Source organism: Tauraco erythrolophus, chromosome 17 (genome assembly GCF_009769465.1).
Source record: "Tauraco erythrolophus isolate bTauEry1 chromosome 17, bTauEry1.pri, whole genome shotgun sequence".
NCBI lineage: Eukaryota > Metazoa > Chordata > Aves > Musophagiformes > Musophagidae > Tauraco > Tauraco erythrolophus.
Window position 1 is genome coordinate 3678611 of NC_141481.1, and position 17804 is coordinate 3696414.

Genomic DNA, 17804 nt, shown 5'->3' on the forward strand with positions numbered 1-17804 from the left:
CTTTACAGTAACACGTTGTCCACGTAAGTTAGAACTGGTGCCTGCGTCATCAGAACAGAAAATTCAATGGATCATCACCCAGGCCCTTAAAGACCACTGAAAGCATTACTGTGGTGCAGCAGCAGACAAAAAGCACGAGCTAACACCACTTCAAAGCAGAAAGCCGCAAAGCTACCAGCTTTTTATCCTCGTCATTCTCTTGCCAGTTAGTAGCTACTGATGTAAATTCTTATGGTACAGGGAGACATATGATCAGAAACCTTTTTCAGATGCACAAGGGAGCCCTTAAACCACTTGCAGGCTGACCCACAAGCAGCAGCAGTTTACAAAAACTAATTAACACAAGGCCTAGAGATTGTATGTGATCCACGAAACTCCTGGATTTCAAAAGTGAAGTGTTAAAAGACTTTTGATAAGTTAAATTATACCAAATATTTATAGAAGGCACAACTGGCAAGAACAGTAAATGCAGTATTTTTGTTTGTATTTATTTTAGCTTTTTACTTTTACAGAGTTTATACAGTTTAGCATGATAGCCTTGTTTAAACATCTGTCTGCCTTTTCTAGACAGATATCACTCAAATGCATCACAATGTTATTTGCACCAAGTCTGCTGCTTATCACAGGGTAAAATACTTCAACCTTCAGAACCTCATTTTCTAATTTTTTGTGATCATCTTCAATAACCATATCCAGCTTAAGTTTTTGAAAACAGAACTTCTCTTTCATTTAGAAGAATCAGAGTACAAGTCTAAATAATCATCAGAGAAACTCCTTAACAAACATGTTATCTTCTTAACGAAGAAGCAGTAATTAACAAACAGATCAACAATTAAACACACAGGTCCTGTATCTGTGTTTTGCAGATAAAAAACAGTAAAAAGTAAAGTAAGGCTGAGGTTTGTTTATCATCTATCAGCTGACTTATGTAAATGTAAAAGGAAGTTTTCCAATGCTATAACCAAAGCTCTGTGGGCATTTTCACAGGAGTGAAGAGCAAAGAACACTTCATAGACATAAATCATCAGTAAAAAAAACCAACCAAACAAAAAAGGTTGAAAAAATCTTTTAAAAATTACTGTATGAACATCTTTACTGCAGAGTAGAGATATGACTAGATTTAAAACTGGCAAGGAAATTCAGGTACTAAGTTTAATCACCATTGAGGCACAACAAAAGGACTTGCCCATTTGGTAAAGTAACCTCCAAGAAGGAAGAAGCCTTTAGGTTTGGTTCTTTTTCAACTCAGAAAGTTTTAAAGTGAATTTTAGTGCTCATGAAAAGATGCCAACAAATCGCTGCTTTTGTCAAAGAGAGGCACCTGTCTCAGAGGCAAGCAACTCCCTGCCAGCTTGTAAACAGTGCTGTTGCAAAAGCATCAGCACCAACCATGTGACTATGGAGGTCTCCATAAACATTCTCCTCTTGGTCTGTGCTGAGACTGTAAGCAGCACAACAGTGTGCAACATAGAATCACAGAATGGTTTGGGTTGGAAGAGACCTCAAAGATCATCTAGTTCCAACCCCCCTGCCATGGGCAGGGACACCCTCCACTACACCAGGTTGCTCAAAGCCTCATCCAACCTGGCCTTGAACACTTCCAGGGATGGGGCAGCCACAACATCTCTGGGAAACATGACTGAGACAAGATTAACTGAAGAACATCACCAACCTGTTTTGCGTAAAGCAGAAAGGGAAAACATTTAGTTGCTATCAACTCGTGCTGGACTGAGTGGCCCATACAGATTAGATACACTTTTTACAGACCTAAGTCAGAATCCTTTTAAGCAAATTCTCATTTAAACAATCTAGCAATAAACATTACTTTTGATTGATTTCCAATGACAGGATGCACGGAAACAACCAGAAGTCTCCATGAAGCTTCAGAAAGGTTTTGTAGAGTTGATAACCAACTTCACTGATCAATTATCAATGTGTAAACACTGCCTATAAACGTTTGTAAGAACCAATAAGAGCATTGCAGTTTGGACAGGTATGATCCACATCCTTTAGGGCATCAATGCAGAAGGGAATTAAGCAGCAGCCAGCTATACATCTGCAAAGGAAAAAAAAAAAACAAAACCAACCAATCAATCTGTTTTAACACTTGTTACGTACACAAGGAGGTAAATTATATTTCCTGCAAAAGCCATCAGTAAAACTGGTGCCATGAAGCTTTAGGAAGAACACACATGGCTCTGGAGTCCATCACTCTAGTGTTCTAGAGCTGCTTTAAGGTCCTATAGGACTAAAATGCAGATATAGGCTTTTCAAACCATACAAGGTCAGGTCCCAGACAGAATGAGAAACCAACAAAGCTCAAAGCTTTGTTACTACTTAGAGCTATAAAAAGTCATTAAGCAGAGAGAAATAAAGTGCAAATTGGAACCAACCTACCCCAGCAGGCAGAGACCACCACATGACAGCCAAGTCAAAGCTCCCGAGTCGTACGAGAGACGTGTCACTATCATCTGGTTACAGGAAGGGCAGTGTATCTGAACTGGGCGGTCATAAAATACTACTGGTTGCTGCACGTACACTGTCTGAACTGTAACTGAACAGAGAAATATGCTGTTTACTGAATGGGTAAATAAGGAAAAAAGGATAATCAGCTTCCTCTGAGCTAGAACCAGCTACTACTCTGAAATATTTGAGGCTCAGAGCAATGAAATGCACGACAAAGAGAAATCACCATAGCATTCTTAATGCAGAAACACGCTGCCTTAAGACTAAGTTTGCATTTAAAACTGCAGAAAGCTAAATGGTGTTATTGATATTAGTGCACACGGAAGGATTCGCAAGAATTCATTGACCCTATTCCCTTCAAAAATATTTTTTGGAAGATGGGTGACACCTGTGAACCCTCATCTTTAATCATCTGCACAGCACCTATTACATAGCCAGTTGATACCTCCTTAACGTGAGGTACAGTAGTTTTTCAGGCTTACCAGGGTTACTCCCCGGTGCAGGCTGTCCCATGTACGGAGGAGGGTTCATTCCCTTCCCATCTGGTTTCAGGCCAGGTTCTGGGACAGGATAGGGGTGAGGATAGCTCACATTGATTCCTGTTGTTTCCTCATAAGAAGGTGGTGCAGATGGGACAGGGACGCCACTTGGAACAGACATTGTATCTAAAACATAATAGAGAGAAAAATATAACAAAAGACATTACTTATTGAGGGCAAGTGACAACTAATTAGGCTTTATTCAGTCAGAAAGCAAGAAGATAAACTAGACTAAAATGCACCTTTACCAGCATTAAATTTATTGACTGTTATTTGTTTCTGATAGTATTAAATGTTAATCTTGATTCCATTGCTGTTGTTGCTTCCTTTACTCTTCCTTTTCACAGAACAATTTTACACGTTTTACTTTTTTTTTCCCCCCACAGGACAGTTTTACACATTTTACTCTTCCTTTTCACAGGACAGTTTCACACATTTTCCCACCACCAATTCTTTCTTTGTAAATTAAAAATGCTACAATAGGTATGTGGGGCATCTTTATTAGGATACTAAGTTATCTGGCAGTTTCTCCCAATTCTCCAAGAACAGTATTTCAGATCCACCCCGTTCTCCTGAAAAATCAAACAGTACTGTAGGCCACACAGTAGCTGCTAACATGAGTCTGGTTTGTGGTGAAGCTCAAATATTTAAAAAAGACTATTTATCTATGCTGCTGTTTGAAATTTAAAAAAATATTTATCTGGAAGGAAAAAGAAACTCCAAACAACTAAGTACATCCAACTCAACTCATAGCTCAAATACATCTAAGGTGGCCATTTTGGCTGCTCAGCAAGGTTTCAATGACTTTTCGTTAACATCACTTTCGTCCACCAATTTTTATTTCACTACAGAGTATAAGAATACTAACTATCGCCTTTTCCCAAAGTGGAAAGAAATTATTCTGATTTCAATGCAGACTTCCTCTCTTTCTCCCTTCCTGTCCACCAATTTCTTTGTTGAACAGTCTCTCATAGCATCAATGCTGATTAAGCATCTCCCTTTTCCAAGGACCATCAGATGGCTCTGAGAACCACACTCCGTTCTCTGATGTTGCACATCTGATACCTCTGTATACACACAAGTCTCTTCACTCAGTACTATCTGGGAAGGGCAACCTGTATTTGGAATATTAATTCTATATTCTTGATAGTATTTTAGAAACTATAATTAACCATAGCACTAGTGCAAATAAAAGGATTAAGAGAAATTGCACTGATGAGGAGGAAACAAAAGAAAAAAAAAAGATGTTAAGAAATAAAAATACCCACAACAATATAGCATTATTTTCAAAGCTTGCTGCTTTGAAAACAGCTGCTTACTGGATATATGCAGTGGCTTGTGGTGTGAGAAACCAGGCATTCTAAGCTCAACAGTTCTCCCCATTGTTCATATCACCACTGCATTGCACGACAATAACAGGACCTAAACACACACAACTGAGCTAACTTGGTAGTCACAAGCTTCAGAAAATTATTTGCAAGACTCACAGCCCAACTTCTTTTTCTACGTTGCACAAAAATGACACCTTAAAAAATAAACCAAAGAGGAAATGTGGTTAAGTGCAGACACAGGCTGATTCAAAGCTGGACATTAAAGTTCAGACCTGGTTAAACTCTCAAGGCCAACCAGAGAATAATCCTTTCCTCACAAGCTAGGGTGGGGATTTTTACAATCCAGGAAGTACGCTGTAACTTGGCTGCCCGACATGCAGACTCACTACACAGCAGGACAAGGGAAGGAAGAGTGACGAATCAAAGAGAGTTACGTTGTCCATCAAGACCTTGCTGGCTTTCTGGCCCAGAAGACAAGGCGGGGGGAAGGGGGGAAATCTCAATATAAAACTTGGCTAATCCTTAAATTGTTAAATTGTCTTTGGGGAATTTAGCTCCTGAGAAAATGGAAGATCACAATCTCTTTCACACCCTAATCAATACACAGTAACAGCAAACAGTGGAGGAACAACAATCAGTGGAGAACCAACCTACAACTGTTGTGCAATGACCTATTGCACAAGTTTTCCACAGAGCGCACTGAAAATTTCTTCTAAGTTAGCATGATTACTTTCTGAAAGAATTTATTATTCCAAAGTAGAGACAACTGCAGAGAACTATGCATCTACAACCACCTTCTCCCAGATTACCTTATTCCATTCTGTTTACATTTGCAGATGAAGTCCAGAATTTGTTTGCTGTTACCAGTATATTGTAATGCTTAAAAGCACCAGTTTAACAAACAATTGCATCAACACGATTCATCCCAGGAAAGAATCTACCTACTTTGTGCACAGATCTGGAAATTCTCCACTGTATATTCTCAAAAAGGATCTTCTCATCACCTATTCAAGACATTTGTGTAACAGCCACCCTGAGGTTAAAGCATCTGAACTTCTAAATTAACACATGGAGTCCTACTATTAGTGAGCTACGAAAGAACTGCATAATGAACCTCCTTTTTCCTCTGGTCTCCTAAAATCTGGCTTTTTGTACTGTTAAAATGCACCTCTTTCCACCTATCACTCAATAAATATATCACACTCTTCATTCAAAGAACTGATCACTTCCGCAACTAGACTGTAGAGAAGGATCCAGCAGATCTACCAGACCAGAGTCTGAACATAAGCTCAGTCCCATGAAAATGGCAGATACCATGCAGGGATGCATAAGCAAAACCAGTTATCTGTATGACAGCTGTAAAAGTTCTGCTGCTCTGGGAAAGCCCCCATGGGAGTACAGTGTCTAAGAAACAAGTAAGTGAACAGATTCCAAAGAAAAGCACCAAGAACAATCATAAAGGCTAGAAAAGAACACTTCTGAGAAAAATCTAAAGACATTGAGTTTCTTTAGTTTCAAAAGACCAGAGAGAATAATGAAGACAGGCAGCAATGAACAAGAACTAAACGAACAGCTCAGAGTAAACTTTAAGGAAAACTGTAAGAAAACTTTAAAATAACAAGCTTTTCTCTATGTCTATTAACAAGACTATCTAAGCACTAGATAAATTGGCAAGAAAGTTGTGGAGCCTTCCCTCCTGAAAGCTTTAAGAATAGTTACATATGTCAGAAATTACATGTCATTTAGCATTAAGTGGATTACAAAACCTCTTCACATCTCTTCCAACTGTATTTGCCATTATTTCAACACTTGCTTTTGAAAACAAATGCAATGTCTTTTAATTTGAAACATCTACTTTCATGTACACTGTTTAGAAGTGAGATGCTACATCTTCCGAAGAAAGTAAGGCCCAATGCTGAATGAACTGCTTGCAAACCAACCCCCACCCCTAGAGCTCATTGCAAAACTAGGTCTCGAACCAAGTGAAACAGCTTCCTTGACTTCTCAAAAAAAAAAAACCCACACACCAAAAAACAAACCAACCATGATTATAAAGAGTTTCTGAGCATCAAACTTACTCAAGCTTCAGATAAGATAGTAACTGCAGTAAATTGATATGCCAATAAACATTAACCCAAGGATCAGACAGTAGTGAAAATAAGGACAAGAGAGACATTCTAGGAAGGATTTTCAGCATTTTATTTTAGCACAGGCAAGACTTACAGCCTGGGTTAGTAAGCAAACTGCATGTTACACTTCCCTGTGTAATCTTGTAAGGCACTAATAGACTTTTCATAGTTTCCATTTGCACTTTGCTCCCTGCAAATAGATACACAGCAACTTATAGCTTTAATCATAATATGTTTTACAAATACATTCTTATCTAAAATACCACTGATAACAGACATGTCTGGGAAAAGCAACTAATGCATAATGCCTGATTACAAAGCGGACAAAAGATTAATATTACAAACTGACCCCAGATCATATAAAAAGGTGACACAGAATCTTAAATATCCATATAGGATAGGGAAGACTTCAAATACCTTAACAAACTGTACCCAGGTACTTACAAAACAGCAGCAATTTACTTACTGGAAGATAACCAGGCACAAAAGGAAGCTGATGGCAGAAGCAGAAACTGAACCCACAAGTTTTGTCTTCTTAAAGCAGACTCTCAAATGCAGCTCCCAAATAATTCAAAAAGGGAAGACTGTTCAGTGACAGGTATCTGACTGCAAAAGACAAACGGTAAGATGGGTAACAAGGACATCAAACACACCAAAATTACCTGGAGGTAGCATACATGCAAACTATTAGGCTTCATTAAAGCTATCTCAAACATGAGGATATGCAAACATTGAAAGGCCAACAAGCACACTAAAGGCAAGACCAAGCCTTTTACACTGATACACAAGAAGTTTCCATTTACATCTGGAAGTTTCAGGTCCAAACGCCACTAAGCACAGAGAAGAACTGAGCAGTTCTAGCTTTTCTTCCCAGACTCTCACTACTCTTTTGATTCAAGCCTTTAGAAATGCATGTGGTAAGACAAAGATGAATGGTGTCAGCTACCCATCCCATATCATTCTTTTGATTTTCATAAAAACCTCTTGTATTCCAGGTGCACAAGGGTAAGGTGGACACTGACTCACTGTGCCCAGCTGCACTCTTAACTTTGGGCAGATGAGTCACTGGACTCCAGAGGAGAATAAATGAAGAAGCAGAAGCACCAGCTCCCTCCTCCAGAAATTTCTTTCTTATTCACTTGCTCAAGAGAAACAATCACAAGCACTTAGAGTTGCGAGCGCTTTTCTCAGCCCAAATCATTTCCTTCACAAACATGCGTTGCAACAGCATCGTCATGGAGCAAAGCACCCTTCCAGTTCATTCCTGTTTGCAGACACCTATTGCTCCACATACAGAACAAAGTTGCCATAAAGGGAGGGAAAAGGCTGGTAAAAGCCACAGCGTTAGCAAACCACTCTATTCAAATGAAACCAGATTAGTTAGTTGTGCTAGCTGGAAAAAGGAAGACAAGTAACAAGTTCTACTGACAGAATGATGCGTGGATACCCTTCTCTCTGTAGCATAGCCCTATGTCACTTCTACAACTGCTCTAAAGCCACATGAATTCCGAGGAATGGAAGCCTTTTGAAACTGTTAAATACTTAGCAAAACTCAGTGGTGTGCAGCAGCTTTTGCAGGGTTTTTCATTTTACAAAATCACATTTCAGCCAATTCAAACCATTTTAATTCCTAAACTCTAATCCCATGCAGCAATCTGAAATCAGAAGCAAGGTCTGCATTTGCTCCCTACCCAGAACTGCCAATTTTAACACAGCAAGAGAATTTGCAGGCTGTACCTGAAAAAAAAAAAAAAAAAGCACAACATCTGGCTAAATTTTCCTTTTATCTTGCTACTAGAGAATGTGAATTAAGTGAATCAGAGCTTCTAAGGGTACTTATTTGAAGAACTTAGTAACCAAGCATTCATTATAAAGCCAAGATTCTTACAGCCTTCCACCATGGGCTGCGGGATTTGTGTCTGACTAAAAAAATCATCCAAGATAAAACTTTGACTTGAAACAAGAAGTATGCTCAGAGGTGGCTATGCATTGCAGAAGGATTCAGCAGGGTTATATCTCAAACAAGACAACTGTGTAATACTGTTTATTTAATTGTATGGCTTTAAATAGCCGCATAGCATTCCTCAGTACACCCTCCCACAACATGGCTTTGTAAAAATTGAGCAATTTCTTCAGAACACTAATTGAAATATCAAACTGTAAAACCTAGTATAGATGAGGAAGACTCTCACTGTGACCTTTTTCAGCAAGATGAATACAGGCATTACAAGGAAAATAAGAAAGAACATATGTTCATCACAGTCCAGAAGCTACACAGTTCTTACTTAACATGCCCAAAACAATAAGTTGCCCTGTGATAACCTATACTCACTACATCTGCCAGATAATACATATTCACATCTTAACTTGCGCCATTTTCTGTTCTAGGAAGGGAAATGTATTCAAGATTCCTTTCCTCCCAAGGGGCATATTTACTGCAGGAACTTTAGGGCACCATTATCTGTGTCCTATTCCCAAATACAGAGATGTACAAAGCTACAGGGCTGCAGTCATCTTCCCCTTCCGTCCTCACACTCCATTCATGATGCAGACCACTCAGGGTCAGAGTCTGGCTCGTGTGCCTTTCATGTATCTTCACCTACTGATAATCACCATAACTACAAATTGTCCTCTCCACAACCAAAACTGAACACATTTATTACCATTTTCTCACCATAGGATGCATCCTCCATCTTACGAGAATTTTTCATATTGCCCAGATCGGTATGTTAACATTATATAGTTAAAACTGCAGTCTTTTTTTGAAGACAGGATGTAAACGTGTATTCTAAGAATGCAGAGAAATATCTTTTGCCCAAACACAAATGGAAAAAAAAAAAAAAAGGAAGAGGGAAATAACTCAGAAGTAGAAAGGTAAGTCATGTCATTCATGCCTTACCCAACAATTACAGATGAATCATTAGGCAATAATTTTTTTAATCCCAGCTAATTTCCTGACCTGCACAAGAATCTAGGAGAAATGGATTCCACAGCAGCACACAGGTAACAGCAACAGCACCTCAAGGACAACTGTAAGTAGATGATCTCTCTGCCCCTTATTAGGAGGGGAGAAAAAAAGATCTGCGCAGTTGTCACACTAACACACCATGCAAGGAGAAACATGCACAGGAGAGTTGCTCCTAGGAGGCTGGAGAAGATGGAGGAAATGTAGAGTCATCCCTCTCTCCCTGTCAAGCCAAACCTGAGCCTGGCATCTGCTTTTAATGCAATAGCAAGTACTGCTCCCTAAGAATTGAAGAGCAAATACACTTACTACCTTACAGAACAATTTTCCTTATCTGAAATCTTCCTTACCCACTCAGGTACAGACCAAAAATGCTCGGCTTGCTTTTAAATAGGCTCCCCTGAAACAAAATAATTACATCTATATTTGCTTGAATTACTTCCAAAACTAACTTTAGTATAAAGAAAATATATTTTTTAGTTTAAATCAAAGTTTACGTCTGTCATAAGAAATTTTTATAAAACTGAAGCATGGTTAGCTATAGGAAAGTTTGAACTAAGAACATTTTCATTATTTGGTATGGATTTACAGCTTTCTTTTTTTATCAAAATAAATTTATAATCTTGAAATAGTGCAACAGCAAATGTCCTAAATCAATCTAAGACTATTTCTACCAAAAGAAAGATCCAACTTGCCACTTTGGCTGCCTACCACTATGGAGTGAGTTTTCAGCCATATCAGTTCCTTAGTCTCAGTAGCCACATAAATGCTGGCAGTACAAGGGGAGATGGCAACAACATTCATGCAAGGGAACGTAAGCAGATCATGAAACCAGACCCAACATCTCAGACCATCTGTTTTTACTTTCATAAAGCGTCATTCCAAAACTCAGAATCAATACATATGCACTCTTAGCAAGAGGAAGGATATTTCCGTTACACACATTTATTAGGATGACTTAGAAGTACCTCGTTTTCTTCCACTGTAAGGAATGTTATTGAATGTGAATTTATCTGAATGCATTACATCAGATTGCTTTCTAGAGAATTTTTACTAGCAAAGAAAAGATGCCATGCAAGATAAGGCAAGGACACGAAAATAAAGTAGAGCCTATATCTAGCTATGCAGATGATCAACAAGGTGGCCATCATAAAGAACGCATACTTTTTATAAGAGCGTAAGAAGTGATTGTTTTCTTACATTTCTTAGCAGTTTTCATTTTTCAGGGACTTTTATTGAATGGTATATATGTTGGATGAAAAGAAACAAGACATACATAATTTGGTCATTCATGTTTCAGTGCAGGACAGCAATTCTAAAGTTTCTACCCAGGATGAAGACACAGTGCTGGGCACGACCTGTTGAAAGCACAGCAGAGGAGATGGCAGGAGAAACCATGCTGGAGGAAGGCTGCAAAACAGCACTGCATGTGAGGGGCTTCAGCTAAGCAAGGGAGCAGACACCACTAAGAACAGAACCAGAAGATGCACATGGGTACCAGGACCCCAAAAGCCAAGCCACTGTCTCCCTGCCATTGTCATGTAACCCTGAAAGCTTGCAGATTGTCTCCGAAACTCCTACTCGACTCCTGCTGCTCCATTACCAGCCCAACAGCCTTCTCCTGGATACAATGTCTTCACATATTGCCGCTGCCCAAGCTTATTCCAAGAAGCTATGCACCTCAATTCGAAAGATTTTACCTACGCAGGCCTCAAAGTGCAGAGTACAGCACAGCCTGCACTAGGCGGGGAGAGAAACACGGGGAAAAAAGTCTCTTGCACCAAGAAAATAAAAAAAAAGAAAAAAAAAGAAAAAAAGGAAAAAATAAAAAAAAAAAAGAAAAAGAAATAAAAGAAAAAGCTTTAATTTACTTGGATTGTTGCATGTTTGTTACACACAGCAGAAAGTTTCTGGCTACAGATGACTGTGGTATCTGATCTTTTAAGTCCAGCAAAACAGCCACTGGGAATACCAGCAGAACCTGTAGGCAACACACCCAAGGGCAAAGAACAAATTAGAAGGAAACAGAAGCTACGACTGGACAGCTTTTACTAGAAGCAAACAAAATGTACAGTAAATAAACTAGATAATAATACAGAATTTCCCCACCTGGACCGTACCTGCCTGTAAATAATTACGTAACGAGAACAGAAGTAGGAAACACTTCAGAATACAAAGTCAAAGGGCCTTGAACAACCTTAACTAAGCAGGCTGCTGATCCAAATGACCCTTGGAGATCCCTTGTCCAACCTAAATTACTCAATAATAACCCAGAAAACAGAAGTTAGGTTACTGTACTAGAAAAAGATTACAAAGAAAGGTCCAGTTCTGTTTTTATCCATACACTAAAGACTAAATACTAAGTTATAACAAAACTAATGCAAAAGATACCAGTCATTATGTAAACAAAACAAATTAATTTGCTTTAATGATTTCTTCGCTGAGGACAATTCTCCAGAAAACTGCTTTAATTGCTGCGCTGTCTCCATTGCTGCCAGCTTGGTTCAGGTCAGAGAAGCACTAAGTCATCCCAAGTACAGAGACTGGCAGCAACAATAGGAACTGTATGGCTATTAAATACTCCTTCTGCCCCAAGTACTGTTGTACACCTAGTGGAATGCAGATTCTGGATCAGAATCTTGATATCAAAAAGAAGCTGGGGTTTATTAGTGGACCTGACATTTTATTATTTTTTTCCCTTACTTCACAAGACATAACGTAAATATGCCTATTTGAGAACACAGGAATTTTAGACCATTTTAAGACAAGTTTGATTTTCTTACATTTTTTTGTGAGATGCTCTAGAAAAGCCAGTCTATCATGGTTCCAAACTCTGGAGTAAGTTTTAGCCTTAACTCATAACCAGCTTCCCTGGTGTCTACATCATCCTTTAAGTAGTTACATATGCTAATGTTTATCTCATATACTTCTACTACCATAACTTCTCAACTAGAGTTCTCAACTGCTTCCTCCTCTCTGGTAAACCTCTGCTGGTCTTACAATATTCGTGTTGCCTCCTCACCACTCACATCTGTATCTGTCCATGTCAACACCGCTGCCCTCCAGGATCACCTGTCCTTTGCTTTCCACACTGTACCTAGGAATAATCAACTACCACCCCACAAGCTGAGCGAGCACAGAGCTCAGTTAATGCAGCCAGACACTCTCAGTGCCTCTGCGGCCGTGCAGGCCAATTCCTCTGCTGAGTGAGTAGCCAGTACTTACTTATCGGCTATATCACCCACGCGCCTGTCTGCATACCAGAAAGAAAAAAAGTAATCTAAAATTGTTGTTGGTTCCTGCTCTGGTGAGTTATTTATTCAGCCTTTCCCTCACTTACCATCCAAATACCTCTCCCTTAAACCTTCCTCTACAAGGATAAGGCTCTGTGGACACCCATCTCCAGACTGCAAACTTCACAGAAAATAAGTGTTATTTCTAGGCAATATAAACAAGTTCATTTGTAATCCATGACTGCTCTTCTCCAACCAAGTCAATTCCTGTACATGTTTCCACAGTCATTCTTTAAAGTTTTACAATAGGCCTCAAGTAGCATCTCTTGATTTTACACTTTTTCTGACCATGCCTCAAGTCAAAAAACTCTTTCAACATCTGAAAGATGCCTACGGAGAACTTCGAAGGTACAAAAGACAACAAGCAAAGAGAAAGAACTTCAGGCTTAAGCATCCAATTAGGGCTGGAGTCATTCCATTCACACAAAGTATGGCTAAGACTCAGCACACAAGCTTCCCAGCAATGACATTAAGCCTCTTTGTGTTCTTGGCCTACAGAAAAGTCTCTGGAATACTGCTGATTGCCTTCCTTACATGACATAGCTTTCATCAGGATTTCAGTGAAGTCTATAAACATTCCTATCAAGAACTTGTCACAAGTTTGTTCACTCTTGCAGGTTACGCAGGACTAATCTGCTGCACTGGAGGTATGGTAATACATCAGTAAACACTACTAATGTTTATACATTTCAGTAGTCCCACGGTATTCCCAGTAGACTAAGTAGAAATGTGGAAAGGTTTATTAGAAAAAGAATTGTGTACAGTGTGAGTTTTACAGTAGCCACATAGCTAAGACAAACACAGGAGCTGGTACAGAAGGACAGATGTGGCTACAGGCCCAGTGTGTACGCAGGAGCAGTAATTGTGGTAACCCATCACTTGCTTGAGGGACAGGCACTGCTCTTTCACACCGTTCTCAAACTCACACCGCAGCTTTGGCAGACTGAAGGAACAAGACAGCAATCAAAGATGACTAAACTCAGTAAGTTTTTGTGACGTTATTTGTAGTATCGAATATTCCACAGATATATTTTTAAAAACCACTGACCTCTCATTTTCTTTAGAAAGAGAAGTTTCCCCTTGTGACTAAACTACAGAGCTGAATGCTGATCAGCTGCCCCCAGTCACAGCTGTTTCTGCTGCGCAGACACTGTGTGACCAAAGACCATCCTTACCTCTGCTTTACTAAAGAGTGAGTTCCAAGAAGTCAACATGCTTTCATAGATTTCAAAATGGTCATGATGATAAAGTCCAGCATGAATACTTCTAGTCTTGATACTTAACACTCAATACTTATTTTTAAGTGATGTTGCATTTTTCATTTCTTACCACTGGCTAGTTTTGGACAGCTGGTTCAATTTAAAAATGACTGCTACGCTTTTTCACTCTTCTTTTTCCCTTCCTGAAGACAGATGCAAACAGGTCTCAGGTCTTCACAGCACTTGGCAGCATCCTTGCCATGACAACCACCCCTCCTGTGCCTTCCTTTTCTATTTTTAAAGTTTCAAATCTGAAGCACAGACAACATTTACCAAGTAAGTAGTGAATGGTATAAAACTAAAACCGACTATCAGTCCCTTTAAGTTATCTATGAAAACAGAACTTCCTAATAACAAGATGGCATCGGGGTAACAAAATAATCTTAACAAAATACTGAGTATTATGAAGGTAACCACAACTTCAACTTTTCAACTTAATTTTGCTAATGTCCCTTCTGCTTGAAATGTTAACTTTGAAGAGATATTTGAACTACTACTTCATAGAGTCAGTGCAAGCATATGTCTCCCAGTCCTGGGCACTACTTGAAGATTAGCCTGGGGACAAAAGAAAGAGCAGGTAATAACCCACATTAAATTAACGATTCCTACTCCATCCTTTTCACTAGAAATCCCAAGTTGCTCTCCAGCACCACAGGTAATTATAGGGGCTCCCTGCACAGCAGAGTTTAAGACAGCTGCTGATCAGCAGCACCTGGAATGAAACACCGGTTGAAAGCTAATATTTATTATTTTTTTTAAACAATCAGGCAGGATATACAGGTTTGTCAGAGCACTCGGGATTTTTGCAGTTCACAGCAGCAAGCTGTAACACAACACTTGCTTGGGCCATCATCTGGATTATCTAAAATCTGGACAATAACTTCCTAGGTTACCAATCTCCTGAGAAATATTATTATAAAGTTGTGTTAATTTCTCAGGTGTTCATGAGCAAATAAAATTCAGTAATAATTACAAAGCAGACTTTGAGACAGTATTCTTTTAGTAAGACAACCAATGCCATTTGGATCACACTGAATTTTATACTGGCAGAATAGTAATGGTACTGCACACTTTGTTTTCCCCAGCAGGAGAAGTTGCAGACGTTTCGTAAGTTGACTACTTGGTTAAAAGTAACAATCTCAGACTGATCTCGTAAGTGGCTTCAACCCGGGTCCTGGTGAGGCCGGTAAACCCCCTCCCCGGGGCAGGGCTGCGCTTTTTTGAAACAAACTGCTACTGCGCGGCTCTCAAGCGAGTCCCCTGAGGAAAGGGACGCTTTTCGCCGGCGCTGGGCTGCCGCCTGCAACAGTTGGGTTTCGCTTCTCGTAACAGCTCTCATCGGGCAGGAGCTGCCGCCCACGGCCTCTCCCGGGCGGTCTCCTGACCGTCCCGCCGGTGCCGGGACCGGGACCAGGACCGGGCCGCTCAAGGCGCCGCTGGCACCCGTGAAGCCCCGGCTTTCCCCAGCGCCCAGAGCGCTCCGGCGCGGCGGGAGCGGCCCGCCGAGCAGAGGCAGCTCCCCTGCGCCACAGCCGAGCCGGGGCCGGGGGGTCCTGCCCTGCCTGGGCGCCGCGGTAGGGCTGGGAGCGGCCCCGGGAGCGGCGGCCGGCGCTGCGACCCCCGCAAGCGGCCCCGGCACTGGAGCAAAGCCTCCCGCTTCTTCCCGGCCGCGGGGCCCCGGCACCAGCCAGGCTCCGGGCAGCCCGACAGAGCCCGGCGCGCCCAGCCTCGCCGGCAGCAGCCGCCGGGCCTTACCGCTCCGCAGCAGGTGCTTGTCCGCCCTCCGCTCCGCTGGGGTGCAGCCACCGTCCCGTAGGGCTGGTCCCGTTCCCTCGCCTTCCTCCTCCCCTTGCCCCGACAACCGCGGGCGGGCGCCCGCAAGAGGCTGCCCCCAAGCCGGCCCGGGACAGGTCCCTCCCGGAGCGCAGCCGGTCGGAGGGAGCAGTGTACCCCGCCTCCCGGATCTACCTGCAGCACCTCGCCCGTTCCCCGCCGAGCTGGACGTCCCCGTGCCCGGGCGGCGAGCGGAGCCAGCGCGTCCTCGTACCTGGGAGCGGCGCGTCCGAGCGCCGGCAGGAGGAAAAGGAGAAGAGAAAGAGAAGTCTGTGGAAGTACGAACATGACTGACGCACACTAACTCCTCCGCTCTGCCAGACAACAGGGCCAGTCCTAGGCATCGGGGAACTTGGCAGCTCTTGCCAAGAGGCTTACTCACAGATTGACAATTAAAACGATCTTCAGCGGTCCTGTAATCAGCGCAGACAGACTCCACATTTTGTAGTACAGGAGGAAAAAAAGCCTCCCCTAATTCTACAATACCCTTTATGTTACCAAGATCGGTTATTTCGGACAACACAGCATGCAAGAAAACATAAAATGATCAAAGAAACCTTCAAAAGATACAGTGATTTTAACTAGTGACCTTACAGACAACTAATTGGATACCATCTTTAGAAGACAGTATGTCACTCCTTCCTCTATCCAACCCAACAACTCAAAAGATACGACAGAAAACTAATTACTGGCCAGATCCCTGAAAGGGATTCCACAAGGAGTGCTTCACCAGATATAGTTTAGGTGCTCAAGTGCAAGCCCTAGTATTTAAGTGCTTTAATCTACTATAGACTGAAGGGAGTCAATAATCCCTGAGGGCTGAGCAGGGATTGGGCGTTAGGCCTTTTGGCTGAAGGCATCTAAAATCCATTGAAGTCCTATTTTTATGTTTAAATCCTTTCTTGGATCTCACCCTAGGTAATGTGTACAAAGCTTCAATTCAAAGCCATGCTAGAGTCAGGATTCAGATTTCCTAGGACAAAAGGGGCTCTTACCCAAGTGACAATAAGCCAAACAGTGAGCTCTGCAGTCACAGTAATCTGCTGAATCGCCTGCAGGTACCAGTACCCAGGGTTTTAATCAGATGTTAGAGAATCAGGGCTCTGGCAGCATGAATACTCCCAGTCCCCTCATGTGGGAGGAAGCAGGGGCTTGATTCAGCAGCATTCAGTCCTTCCTATGAGTTAGCGTTTGAACCCGAGAGCAGAACTAGACCTAGAGGTGAATAAATTTTCATAATTATCAAGAAATCACGTTACATATTACGATATTTTTCTCAGGAGCAGAATACAAATACTTTCACCTTTGGTGCCCTGGCTTAACTAAAATTGGAATAATTGTTCTCTTTGTAACTAAATCCACTTCCCCAGGTGGCTATGAGCCACTTAGAAGCCACAGGAGAGAGAAGCAGTGACTGAACACATCTCCCAAGGTGAAATAAGGCATGACCTTCAACTGAAAGCCTTCTTACTCCAACTGCCATGATCTCCCATGTTTTTTGCTTACATCTAGTCAGAGGCTGGCTTGTGGTACAGCATTTACTCCTCCTTAGGGATCCCAATAACATTGATCCCTTTTGTCCTACTACTGTTTCCACTGAATGTCCAAATACAGCAGACGGTCAGCATCCATTTACCAGCACATGAGGGTATTTCCTCCCAGTACCCCTCCTCCTTCCCACTTATCTCACTATTCACCAGTTTCTCCCTTTCCAGTCCTTTTTTGGCTGGCAGTAAGTGAAATTAGCATCAGCTTTAGCCACTCTGTGGCTGACCAGGCCACTGCAGCATCTGAGAGCTGCAGCCCGCTGGCCTGCCTGGCTTAGGCAGGGTGCCTGCCTGCTGAGCAGGGCAAACCTAGCACAGCTTCGCCAAGCAGCCACCTCTGTGGTGGGACCCACAGAAATTCTCTTCCTGCAATAGACCAAGTGACTGGGTGGGGGACACGGGCAGTGCCGACTCAAGTCATGCTTGAGGAAACATGGCTGGA

At 41.7% G+C, this 17804-nt stretch overlaps 1 protein-coding gene across 2 annotated transcripts; it reads right to left on the reverse strand.

Annotated features, from left to right (window-relative positions):
- Window positions 1-1784: 1784 nt before the first annotated feature.
- LITAF (lipopolysaccharide induced TNF factor) lies at window positions 1785-15787 on the reverse strand. 2 transcript variants are annotated; one of them, XM_086622184.1, is made up of 5 exons: window positions 15738-15787; window positions 6932-7071; window positions 2949-3131; window positions 2398-2554; window positions 1785-2056 (listed from the first exon to the last, which is right to left on the reverse strand). In XM_086622184.1, exons 3-5 carry the CDS (start codon window positions 3124-3126, stop codon window positions 1948-1950), a joined length of 444 nt encoding a protein of 147 aa, XP_086478310.1. In that variant the 5' UTR covers window positions 3127-3131; window positions 6932-7071; window positions 15738-15787; the 3' UTR covers window positions 1785-1947. The 2 variants fall into 2 exon arrangements, with proteins under 2 accessions (XP_086478310.1, XP_009991264.2); XM_009992962.2 differs by lacking the exons at window positions 6932-7071; window positions 15738-15787 and having other exon boundaries at window positions 2949-3133.
- Between the last annotated feature and the right edge of the window lie 2017 nt (window positions 15788-17804).

What these genes read in the sequence shown, in the direction of transcription:
- LITAF (XM_086622184.1), bottom strand. Translation starts at nt 3,126, where the DNA reads ATGTCTGTTCCAAGTGGCGTCCCTGTCCCATCTGCACCACCTTCTTAT. An exon ending in TGCACCGGGGAGTAACCCTG is followed by an intron (nt 2,555 to 2,948) that starts GTAAGCCTGAAA and finishes TTCTCTGTTCAG; the next exon opens with TTACAGTTCAGACAGTGTAC. An exon ending in GGTGGTCTCTGCCTGCTGGG is followed by an intron (nt 2,057 to 2,397) that starts GTAGGTTGGTTC and finishes TTTCCTTTGCAG; the next exon opens with ATGTATAGCTGGCTGCTGCT.